At 48.6% G+C, this 12,998-nt stretch overlaps 1 protein-coding gene across 1 annotated transcript in view; it reads right to left on the bottom strand.

Annotated features, from left to right (window-relative positions):
- The window catches only part of FAM135B (family with sequence similarity 135 member B), a 344,975-nt gene that overhangs the window by 36,351 nt on the left and 295,626 nt on the right, over positions 1-12,998 (bottom strand). The window contains exon 17 of the mRNA XM_063921224.1: positions 1,987-2,138. Within this exon, the coding sequence (XP_063777294.1) occupies positions 1,987-2,138 (152 nt within the window). The remainder of the gene's footprint in view (positions 1-1,986; positions 2,139-12,998) is intronic.

Genomic DNA, 12,998 nt, shown 5'->3' with positions numbered 1-12,998 from the left:
CTAGGGGCAACAGCATACAATCAAGATGTTTTCAGCAGAAGAAGATGTTACAATACACTCCTATGGGCCAACTGCCCTCCTTTTATCCCTCTCCAAGACCCCTTACCACAGGGGGTAAGCCCACCCTGTGGTGTACAACCAATCAATGTTTACCCATGAGCTGTGCATGCTCTGGTCTCATGCACACCTTTACATTGTTCCCTATGGACAGTGGGGAGTGGTCGGTCTCCTTTGACCCTCCTATCTTGGAGATTCAGGATACTCCCACGGTGCCGTTCAGTCTGGCTGGGGGAAATTTTTCCCTCCTAAACTGACTTCCAGAAACCTGCCCGGGACCCCTCTCACTGCCTGCAGCCTGGATTTGGGCTCCAGAGCTGGGCAGCCTGGCTCCCCGGCCCAGGTTTCTTGGCACTACGGCTGATCTCCATGGAGCTCCAAGAAACCACTCAGCTTGTTTCATAGCTAAGCTGCTTCTCTTTCTCCCTGTACCTCTTGGAAATGTGAGGCTGGATGGGAAAACATTCCGTTTTTGGGGAAAAGGTCTGGGAGAATCCATCAGCCTGCACAGCTATGGATTCCCCCCTCCTGGGACACACAATCAAGTAAGTGCACTTTATCTTTAAATACATTACATTTAAATCACACTGTACATTTCCCTGTAAATATACACTGAGCCTGTGCCCTGCACAGACTCTACATACTCAGGCACTGCAGTGCCTTACAACACACTGTATGTCATTATTTAACTACTGTGCCCAGCGCTCAGCGCTGGGCTTCCCTAGCCCTGCAGCCTGGCTGCTAGGGCTCTCTCTCAGTGCTGGAGGTATGGGGCTGGCTTCCCCCATCCTCCAGCCTGCCTTCCTGCCTCTGGGGTTCCAGGGAGCTGGCTCTCACTGTCCCCCCAGTGTGGCACTAACCAGTGGCCTCGCCGCACGCAGCGGCGCACCCCCCTGTACCGAAGTCCGGCGGCCCGGGACACTTGTCCTGGCCGCCGTGACCCTGGCTTGTTTCAGCGCTGAGGCGCCGGGAGCGTAGCTCCCGGACCCCAGCGCTCACCATCCTGCTGGGCAGCCTAATTTCACCCACGCCGCTAGGGAGCCGGCTAGCCCGGTCCCCCATGAGCGGCGCCTGTCTGGTAGCCTCGCTGCAGCGTCCGGCGGGGAGCCGGGCTGCAGCGCACCCCCCTCGCCGGCTAGCAGCCCGGGACGTCCGTCCCGGCTGCTGCGGCTGGCCACCCGTGCTGGGCTGAGGTGCCGGGAGCAGAGCTCCCAGCCCCCAGCGGCGGCTCTCACAGAGAGCACTGCAGCGGGAGCCGAGCTCCCAGCCGCAGCGCTCACCCTTCTCCCCGGCGCGCACACTCCAGTGCGCCCGGGGCTACACTGACCGCTGCCGGGAGCGGAGCTCCCGGACTCCGGCGGTCAGCGGCTGCCTTCTCTCCCCCGGCGCGCACACACTGCTGAGCGCGCCGGGGGCTGTCCTCCCTGCCGTGGTCTCCGGAGGGGTCCGGGACCACGGCACAGTTTAAAATACAGGATTTTAACATTTTTACACATTTAATAAAACACGGCGCCTAGCGCCCACAATACATTTTTAAATCTGGCGCCAAGCGCCCATTGTCTTTGCAAATGGCGCCGGGCACTAGGGGTTTAACCCCTTCAGTGCCAAAGCGGCCATTTGCCTCGTGGCTGGGGCTCTCCGGCCACAGGAGGTAAGCGAGAACAAGTTCTAAGGCCATCTCTCTGCGACACCTCTTGATCTTACAGCGAACTTGAAGCTATGATGTGCTCCAGCAATGGAAAAAGTCAATAGGCTCTAGCATCACTCATGACTATTATAATTATTCAAGACATACCTTTAAAAAAAAAAATTATAATGAATCTACTAAAACATTTTATACAGGACGATTTACATGAACTAATGAAGCTCGCCAGAAAACATTTGGTGGGGGGTTCCATCAAGTAGACTAGTCACCATCTCCCAACTTACCTGTACTAACCAAGGTGCTGTTACTGTATAACGTTCCCAGGTGAGGGCCCGATAGAGAGAGAAACGTATGGAGCTTGTTGAGATAATATCGGAAACGGGGACGAGTGAGTACGGATCGAATGATGATGTTTCCCAAAGAATGTCCGATGAAGCTGCATGGAGAGGAGGCACCAGAATAAAACACAGGGATATATAACAACGCTGCATTTAGATTTATTGTCTAGGACACTGAAATGTAATTTCGTATTCCTTCTGTTTAAGCTTCACGTTGGTCCTTCAATGCCACTGAGCGACAGTCATGTGCGGTGTACACTAAGGGGTCCGGCTTTATTAATAATAATAGCACTGACGCATTGTAATAGGATCCTTTGGGTCAGAAAACCATCCTTCCAGGCAGGCTTGGACTGGCCCACAGGGGTACAGGGAAATCCACCGTTAGGCCCCACTGCCTGGGGACCCACCTCCTGCTCTAAGGATCAGGTTCCAGACTGTGCACTTGAATAATACATTATACATATGTTACCTTATACCGGACTATGGTGTATTTTGTACAGTGCATTGCTGTTATTAATCTGGTACATTATCATGCATGCAGCAGCTGAATTTACTGTATATATTTATGAAGGGGACCAGGTGTTGCACTCTCTAATGGTTAGTCAAACCAATGAGGTGGCAGGCCACACCCCCTCAGCAGACTAACCACACCCCTAAACATGGGCCCCTACCACTGCATTCCCCCGGTGGGCCCTACATGCCCCAGTCCGACAGGTGAAGTGAAGCAGTGAACAGATTCAGATTTGCACATCTGTCTTATATGCACATCACATGCTCAGGCTGCCAAAGATGTTATGAAGTTGTCGAACACACTTAGAAGATGGCATGCCCGTGTTACATATATGTAATAGAACTGAATGACAGCTATAGTATTTAAGGCACACATTCAATAAATAAGTGCTTAGATTTGCTGAAACATATTTAGGTGAGAGGTCTGAGAAAGTGGAAATAATATTCATACAAGTTGGATTCATTGTTTTTTTTTTTTTACTTTATTTGTATGATATACTGTAGTATACATACTGTGCCTGAGCGTTAGAGCGCGGACGTCTTTATGTACTCTGGTGTTTTAAAACTTAAGCAGCCCTGCATGCTGATAGGCTGAATTATTTTTGCTTGCAATAAAAAAAAATCTATTTATCCTTCACAAAATCTGCAGCAGACAGTGGAACACCTGATGTTTAATTCCACTGGACAAGCTCAGGAAATCTATTCATTTTTTGTTTGTTTATTTCTTTATTTATTACACCTTTATTCACAATGAATAAAAATCTCTTTAAATATTTGGGTTCCAGGAAAGACGCACAATAACTTTTTAGGTGCATTTCACTGGAGAGGTAATTGTTACCATATTTACTAATATTCTGTAAAAAAAAAAAGAAAGAAAATTGGGAGTAGATGTAGCCAAACTGTAGCCAGAGAAAGTATTTCTAATTCTCTGATTGGCTACATTAATTAGCATTAATTATCAGAGCTACAGTAGCTCCAATTGCGCCACCACCAACTAAAATATGTGCAAGACGTACAAACTTCTATTTTATTGTAAAAAAAAAACTATTCTCTACTTTAGTAGGAAAGAAGGCATCTACAACATGCACTAATTCAGTTTAAATTCACCCTCTTAGAACCATTAATTACTATAAATAATTCCATCCAAATATTACATTACATTCTGCATCTTAATTCAAAACTATGCACCTTCTTCTGCTTACTCTAAACTGAGCAAGGCTCATTGGGCCTGATTCATGTTTGTAAGTAAAGCAAAAAAGCAAGCAACTGCGCAAAACCATGCTGCACTGCAGCTGGGGCAGATGGAACATGTGCAGAGAGAGTTAGATTTGGGTGGGGTGTGTTCCACATGAAATCTAGCTAGCAGTGTAAAAATAAAGCTGTGAAACCTTTGTGGGCTACATGCGCAAGCAGCTGGTATTTCTCTAACGTCCTAGAGGATGCTGGGGACTCCGTAAGGAAAATGGGGATAGACGAGCTCCGCAGGAGACATGGGCACTTTAAGAAAGACTTTGGATCTGGGTGTGCACTGGCTCCTCCCTCTATGCCCCTCCTCCAGACCTCAGTTTGATACTGTGCCCAGTGGAGACTGGGTGCTTTCAGGGAGCTCTCCTGAGTTTCCTGTCAGAAAGTATTTTAGTTAGGTTTTTTATGTTCAGGGAGGCTGCAGACTCCCTGCATCGAGGGACTGAGGAGAGAGAAACAGACCCACTTCTCTGAGTTTCAAGGCTCTGTTTCTTAGGCTACTGGACACCATTAGCTCCAGAGGGATCGGTACGCAGGTCTCACCTTCGCCGTCTGTCCCAGAGCCGCGCCGCCGTCCTCCTCGCAGAGCCGGAAGATAGAAGCCGGGTGAGTATGAGAAGAAAAGAAGACTTCAGAGGCGGCAGAAGACATCTTCATAGAGGTAACGCACAGCAGTGAAGCTGTGCACCATTGCTCCCATTCACCTCACACACATCTGTCACTGTAAGGGTGCAGGGCGCAGGGGGGGAGCCCTGGGCAGCAATATAAACCTCTCCTGTGGCAAAAGTACATATATACATGTACAGCTGGGCACTGTACATGTATATAAAGAGCCCCCGCCATGTTTTTAAGAATTTTGAGCGGGACAGAAGCCTGCCGCCGAGGGGGCGGGGGTTCTCCCTCAGCACTCACCAGCGCCATTTTATCCACAGCACAGCGCTGAGAGGAAGCTCCCCGGACTCTCCCCTGCTTACTAACGGTGACAGAGGGTTTTCAAGAGGGGGGGAGGCACATAATTGGCGCATATACATACATAAAGGCGCTACTGGGTAAACATTCTGTGTTTTTCCTGGGTCATATAGCGCTGGGGTGTGTGCTGGCATACTCTCTCTCTGTCTCTCCAAAGGGCCTGGTGGGGAACCTGTCTTCAGAAAAGAGCTTCCCTGTGTGTGTGTGGTGTTTCGGTACGCGTGTGTCGACATGTCTGAGGTTGAAGGCTCACCTAAGGAGGAGGGGGAGTGTATGAATGTAAGGTCTCCGTTGGCAGCGCCGACACCTGACTGGATGGATATGTGGAATGTTTTAAGTGCTAATGTAAATTTATTGCACAAAAGATTAGACAAAGCTGAAGCTAGGGTACAGTCAGGGAGTCAACCCATGTCTGTCCCAATGTCGCCGGGACCTTCGGGGACTCAGAAGCGCCCACTATCCCAAATAGTTGACACAGATACCGACACAGATTCAGACTCCAGTGTCGACTACGATGATACAAAATTACAGCCAAAAGTGGCTAAATGTATTCGATATATGATTATTGCAATAAAAGATGTTTTGCATATCACAGTGAAACCCCCTGTCCCTGACACGAGGGTACACATGTATAAAGGAAAGAAGCCTGAGGTCACCTTTCCCTCCTCACATGAGCTGAACGAATTATGCGAAAAAGCTTGGGAATCTCCAGACAAAAATCAGCAGATTCCCAAAAGGATTCTTATGGCGTATCCTTTCCCGCCAAAGGACAGAATACGGTGGGAATCCTCCCCTAGGGTAGACAAAGCATTGACACGCTTACCAAAAAAGATAGCGCTGCCATCCCAAAATACGGCTACCCTCAGGGATCCTGCTGACCGCAAGCAGGAGGTTACCTTGAAGTCCATTTACACACATTCTGGTACGTTACTCAGACCGGCAATTGCGTCGGCCTGGGTTTGTAGCGCTGTAGCAGCATGGACAGATACCTTATCAGCGGAAATTGATACCCTAGATAAGAATACCATTTTAATGACCCTAGGGCATATAAAAGATGCTGTCTTATATATGAGAGATGCTCAAAGAGACATTAGTCTACTGGGTTCCAGAATAAACGCTATGTCTATTTCAGCTAGGCGAGTCTTATGGACCCGACAGTGGACAGGTGATGCCGACTCAAAGAGGCATATGGAGTTTTTGCCTTACAAGGGTGAGGAATTATTTGGAGAAGGCCTCTCGGACCTCGTCTACACAGCTACGGCAGGTAAATCAAATTTTTTGCCTTATATTCCCTCAAAACCTAAGAAAGAGCCTCATTATCAAATGCAGTCCTTTCGTTTAAATAAAAGCAAAAGAGTACGAGAGGATCGTCCTTTCTTGCCAGAGGTAAGGGCAGAGGAAAAAAGCTGCACAACACAGCTATTTCCCAGGAACAGAAGTCCTCCCCGGCCTCTGCAAAATCCACAGCATGACGCTGGTGCTCCCCTGAGGGAGTCCGCTCCAGTGGGGGCACGTCTTCGACTTTTCAGCCACATCTGGGTTCACTCACAGGTGGATCCCTGGGCAATAGAAATTGTTTCTCAGGGATACAAGCTGGAATTCGAAGAAGTGCCTCTTCGCCGTTTTTTTCAAATCGGCGCTACCGACTTCTCCCCTAGAAAGGGAGATAGTGTTACATGCGATTCATAAATTGTGTCTTCAACAAGTGGTGGTCGAGGTTCCCCTGCTTCAAAGAGGGAAGGGATACTACTCAACTCTGTTTGTGGTCCCGAAAACGGACGGTTCGGTCAGACCCATTTTGAATTTAAAATCCCTGAACCTTTACTTAAAACAGTTCAAATTCAAGATGGAATCGCTCAGAGCGGTCATCGCCAGCCTGGAAGGGGGGGATTTTATGGTATTTCTGGACATAAAGGATGCATACCTGCATGTTCCCATATATCCTCCTCATCAGGCGTACCTGAGATTTGCGGTACAGGATTGTCATTACCAATTTCAGACGTTGCCGTTTGGGCTTTCCACGGCCCCGAGAATTTTCACCAAGGTAATGGCGGAAATGATGGTGCTCCTGCGCAAGCAGGGTGTCACAATTATCCCGTACTTGGACGATCTCCTCATAAAAGCGAGATCACGGGAGAAGTTGTTGAACAGCGTATCACTTTCACTGAAGGTGTTACAGCGACACAGCTATATTCTCAATATTCCAAAGTCGCAGCTGAATCCTACGACTCGTCTGACCTTCTTGGGCATGATTCTGGATACGGACCAGAAAAGGGTTTTTCTTCCGATAGAAAAAGCGCAGGAACTCATGACTCTAGTCAAGAACCTGTTGAAGCCGAAACAAGTGTCAGTACATCATTGCACTCAAGTCCTGGTGGCGACATACAAAGCCATCCCCTTCGGTAGGTTCCATGCAAGGACTTTCCAATGGGACCTACTGGACAAGTGGTCCGGGTCACATCTACAAATTCATCAGCGGATCACCCTGTCCCCCAGAGCCAGGGTATCTCTCCTGTGGTGGCTGCAGAGTGCTCACCTCCTAGAGGGCCGCAGGTTCGGCATTCAGGACTGGATCCTGGTGACAACGGACGCGAGCCTCCGAGGTTGGGGAGCAGTCACACAGGGAAGAAATTTCCAAGGTCTTTGGTAAAGTCAAGAGACTTGTCTCCATATCAACATCCTGGAACTGAGGGCCATATACAACGCCCTACGTCAAGCGGAGGCATTACTTCGCGACCAACCAGTTCTGATCCAGTCAGACAACGTCACCGCTGTAGCTCATGAAAAACGCCAAGGCGGCACAAGGAGCAGAGTGGCGATGGCGGAAGCCACCAGAATTCTTCGCTGGGCGGAGAATCATGTAAGCGCACTGTCAGCAGTGTTTATTCCGGGAGTGGACAACTGGGAAGCAGACTTCCTCAGCAGACACGACCTGCATCCGGGAGAGTGGGGACTTCATCAGGAAGTCTTCGCACAGATTGCAAGTCAGTGGGGACTGCCCCAATAGACATGATGGCGTCTCGTCTCAACAAAAAGCTACAAAGGTATTGCGCCAGGTCAAGAGACCCTCAGGCAGTAGTTGTGGACGCCCTAGTGACACCGTGGGTGTTCCAGTCGGTCTATGTATTTCCTCCTCTTCCTCTCATACCCAAGGTGTTGAGAATAATAAGAAAAAGAGGGGTGAGAACAATCCTCATTGTTCCAGATTGGCCACGAAGTACCTGGTATCCGGATCTGCAGGAAATGCTCACAGAAGATCCGTGGCCTCTTACTCTAAGACAGGACCTGTTGCAACAGGGGCCCTGTATGTTCCAAGACTTACCGCGGCTGCGTTTGACGGCATGGCGGTTGAACGCCGGATCCTAGCGGAAAAAGGTATTCTGGATGAGGTCATTCCTACACCAATAAAGGCTAGGAAGGACGTGACTTCAAAACATTATCACCGTATATGACGAAAATATGTTTCTTGGTGTGAGGCCAGGAATGCTCCTACGGAAGAATTCCATCTAGGCCGTTTTCTTCACTTCCTACAAACTGGAGTGAATCTGGGCCTAAAAATAAGAATTTACTTACCGATAATTCTATTTCTCGGAGTCCGTAGTGGATGCTGGGGTTCCTGAAAGGACCATGGGGAATAGCGGCTCCGCAGGAGTCAGGGCACAAAAAGTAAAGCTTTAGGATCAGGTGGTGTGCACTGGCTCCTCCCCCTATGACCCTCCTCCAAGCCTCAGTTAGGTACTGTGCCCGGACGAGCGTACACAATAAGGAAGGATTTATGAATCCCGGGTAAGACTCATACCAGCCACACCAATCACACTGTACAACCTGTGATCTGAACCCAGTTAACAGTATGATAACAGCGGAGCCTCTGAAAAGATGGCTCACAACAATAATAACCCGATTTTTGTAACTATGTACAAGTAATGCAGATAATCCGCACTTGGGATGGGCGCCCAGCATCCACTACGGACTCCGAGAAATAGAATTATCGGTAAGTAAATTCTTATTTTCTCTATCGTCCTAGTGGATGCTGGGGTTCCTGAAAGGACCATGGGGATTATACCAAAGCTCCCAAACGGGCGGGAGAGTGCGGATGACTCTGCAGCACCGAATGAGAGAACTCCAGGTCCTCCTTAGCCAGGGTATCAAATTTGTAGGATTTTACAAACGTGTTTGCCCCTGACTAAATAGCCGCTCGGCAAAGTTGTAAAGCCGAGACCCCTCGGGCAGCCGCCCAAGATGAGCCCACCTTCCTTGTGGAATGGGCATTTACATATTTTGGCTGTGGCAGGCCTGCCACAGAATGTGCAAGCTGAATTGTATTACACATCCAACTAGCAAAAGTCTGCTTAAAAGCAAGAGCACCCAGTTTGTTGGGTGCATACAGGATAACAGCAAGTCAGTTTTCCTGACTCCAGCCGTCCTGGAACATATTTTCAGGGCCCTGACAACATCTAGCAACTTGGAGTCCTCCAAGTCCCTAGTAGGCGCAAGACACCACAATAAGCTGGTTCAGGTGAAACACTGACACCACCTTAGGGAGAGAACTGGGGACGAGTCCGCAGCTCTGCCCTGTCCGAATGGACAAACAGATATGGGCTTTTTTGAGAAAAAAAACACCAATTTGACACTCGCCTGGTCCAGGCCAGGTCCAAGAGCATGTTCACTTTTCATGTGAGATGCTTCAAATCCACAGATTTGACTGGTTTTAAACCAATGTGTTTTGAGGAATCCCAGAACTACGTTGAGATCCCACAGTGCCACTGGAGGCACAAAAGGGGGTTGTATATGCAATACTCCCTTGACAAACTTCTGGACTTCAGGAACTGAAGCCAATTCTTTCTGGAAGAAAAATCGACAGGGCCGAAATTTGAACCTTAATGGACCCCAATTTGAGGCCCATAGACACTCCTGTTTGCAAGAAATGCAGGAATCGACCGAGTTGAAATTTCTTCGTGGGGCCTTCCTGGCCTCACACCACGCAACATATTTTCGCCACATGTGGTGATAATGTTGTGCGGTCACCTCCTTTCTGGCTTTGACCAGGGTAGGAATGACCTCTTCCTGAATGCCTTTTCCCTTAGGATCCGGCGTTCCACCGCCATGCCGTCAAACGCAGCTGCGGTAAGTCTTGGAACAGACATGGTACTTGCTGAAACAAGTCCCTTCTTAGCGGCAGAGGCCATAAGTCCTCTGTGAGCATCTCTTGAAGTTCCGGGTACCAAGTCCTTCTTGGCCAATCCGGAGCCATGAGTATAGTTCTTACTCCTCTACGTCTTATAATTCTCAGTACCTTAGGTATGAAAAGCAGAGGATGGAACACATACACCGACTGGTACACCCACGGTGTTACCAGAACGTCCACAGCTATTGCCTGAGGGTCTCTTAACCTGGCGCAATACCTGTCCCGTTTTTTGTTCAGATGGGACGCCATCATGTCCACCTTTGGTAATTCCCAACGGTTTACAATTATGTGGAAAACTTCCCCATGAAGTTCCCACTCTGCCGGGTGGAGGTCGTGCCTACTGAGGAAGTCTGCTTCCCAGTTTCCATTCCCGGAATGAAACACTGCTGACAGTGCTATCACATGATTTTCCGCCCAGCGAAAAGTCCTTGCAGTTTTTGCCACTGCCCTCCTGCTTCTTGTGCCGCCCTGTCTATTTACGTGGGCGACTGCCGTGATGTTTTATCCCACTGGATCAATACCGGCTGACCTTGAAGCAGAGGTCTTGCTAAGCTTAGAGCATTATAAATTTACCCTTAGCTATATTTATGTGGAGAAAAATCTCCAGACTTGATCACACTCCCTGGAAATTTTTTCCTTGTGTGACTGCTCCCCAGCCTCTCGGGCTGGCCTCCGTGGTCACCAACATCCAAAACTGAATGCCGAATCTGCGGCCCTCTAGAAGATGAGCACTCTGTAACCACCACAGGAGAGACACCCTTGTCCTTGGATATAGGGTTTTCCGCTGATGCATCTGAAGATGCGATCCGGACCATTTGTCCAGCAGATCCCACTGAAAAGTTCTTGCATGAAATCTGCCGACTGGAATTGCTTCGAAGGAAGTCACCATTTTTTTACCATGGCCCTTGTGCAATGATGCACTGATTTTAGGAGGTTCCTGACTAGCTCGGATAACTCCCTGGCTTTCTCTTCCGGGAGAAACACCTTTTTCTGGACTGTGTCCAGAATCATCCCTAAGCACAGGAGACTTGTTGTCGGGATCAGCTGCGATTTTGGAATATTTAGAATCCACCCCTGCTGTTGTAACAGTATCCGAGATAGTGCTACTCCGACCTCCAACTGTTCCCTGGACTTTGCCCTTATCAGGAGATCGTCCAAGTAAGGGATAATTAAGACGCCTTTTCTTCGAAGAAGAACCATCATTTCGGCCATTACCTTGGTAAAGACCCGGGGTGCCGTAGACAATCCAAACGGCAGCGTCTGAAACTGATAGTGACAGTTCTGTACCACGAACCTGAGGTACCCTTAGTGATAAGGGCAAATTTGGGACATGGAGGTAAGCATCCCTGATGTCTCGGGACACCAGATAGTCCCCTTCTTCCCGGTTCGTTATCACTGCTCTGAGTGACTCCATCTTGATTTGAACCTTTGTAAGTGTTCAAATTTTTTTAGATTTAGAATAGGTCTCACCTAGCCTTCTGGCTTCAGTACCACAATATAGTGTGGAATAATACCCCCTTTTCTTGTTGTAGGAGGGGTAATTTAATTATCACCTGCTGGGAATACAGCTCGTGAATTTTTTCCCATACTGCCTCCTTGTCGGAGGGATACCTTGGTAAAGCAGACTTCAGGAGCCTGCGCAGGGGAAACGTCTCGACATTCCAAACTGTACCCCTGGGATACTACTTGTAGGATCCAGGGGTCCTGTACGGTCTCAGCGTCATGCTGAGGACTTGGCAGAAGCGGTGGAACGCTTCTGTTCCTGGGAATGGGCTGCCTGCTGCAGTCTTCTTCCCTTTCCTCTATCCCTGGGCAGATATGACTCTTATAGGGACGAAAGGACTGAAGCTGAAAAGACGGTGTCTTTTTCTGCAGAGATGTGACTTAGGGTAAAAACGGTGGATTTTCCAGCAGTTGCCGTGGCCACCAGGTCCGATGGACCGACCCCAAATAACTCCTCTTCCTTTATACGGCAATACACCTTTGTGCCGTTTGGAATCTGCATCACCTGACCACTGTCGTGTCCATAAACATCTTCTGGCAGATATGGACATCGCACTTACTCTTGATGCCAGAGTGCAAATATCCCTCTGTGCATCTCGCATATATAGAAATACATCCTTTAAATGCTCTATAGTCAATAAAATACTGTCCCTGTCAAGGGTATCAATATTTTTAGTCAGGGAATCCGACCAAGCCACCCCAGCTCTGCACATCCAGGCTGAGGCGATCGCTGGTCGCAGTATAACACCAGTATGTGTGTATATACTTTTTATGATATTTTTCCAGCCTCCTGTCAGCTGGCTCCTTGAGGACGGCCCTATCTATAGACGGTACCGCCACTTGTTCTGATAAGCGTGTGAGCGCCTTATCCACCCTAAGGGGTGTTTCCCAACGCGCCCTAACTTCTGGCGGGAAAGGGTATACCGCCCATATTTTCTATCGGGGGGAACCCACGCATCATCACACACTTCATTTAATTTATCTGATTCAGGAAAAACTACGGTAGTTTTTTCACATCCCACATAATACCCTCTTTTGTGGTACTTGTAGTATCAGAAATATGTAACACCTCCTTCATTGCCCTTAACGTGTGGCCCTAATAAGGAATACGTTTGTTTATTCACCGTCGACACTGGATTCAGTGTCCCTGTCTGTGTCTGTGTCGACCGACTAAAGTAAACGGGCGTTTTAAAACCCCTGACGGTGTTTTTGAGACGTCTGGACCGGTACTAATTGTTTGTCGGCCGTCTCATGTCATCAACCGACCTTGGCGCGTGTTGACATTATCACGTAATTCCCTAAATAAGCCATCCATTCCGGTGTCGACTCCCTAGAGAGTGACATCACCATTACAGGCAATTGCTCTGCCTCCTCACCAACATCGTCCTCATACATGTCGACACACACGTACCGACACACAGCACACACACAGGGAATGCTCTGATAGAGGACAGGACCCACTAGCCCTTTGGAGAGACAGAGGGAGAGTTTGCCAGCACACACCAAAAACGCTATAATTATATAGGGACAACCTTATATAAGTGTT

The sequence above is a fragment of the Pseudophryne corroboree genome, chromosome 5 (genome assembly GCF_028390025.1).
Source record: "Pseudophryne corroboree isolate aPseCor3 chromosome 5, aPseCor3.hap2, whole genome shotgun sequence".
In the NCBI taxonomy this organism is placed as follows: domain Eukaryota; kingdom Metazoa; phylum Chordata; class Amphibia; order Anura; family Myobatrachidae; genus Pseudophryne; species Pseudophryne corroboree.
This window is presented reverse-complemented; position numbering and strand designations above follow the sequence as displayed.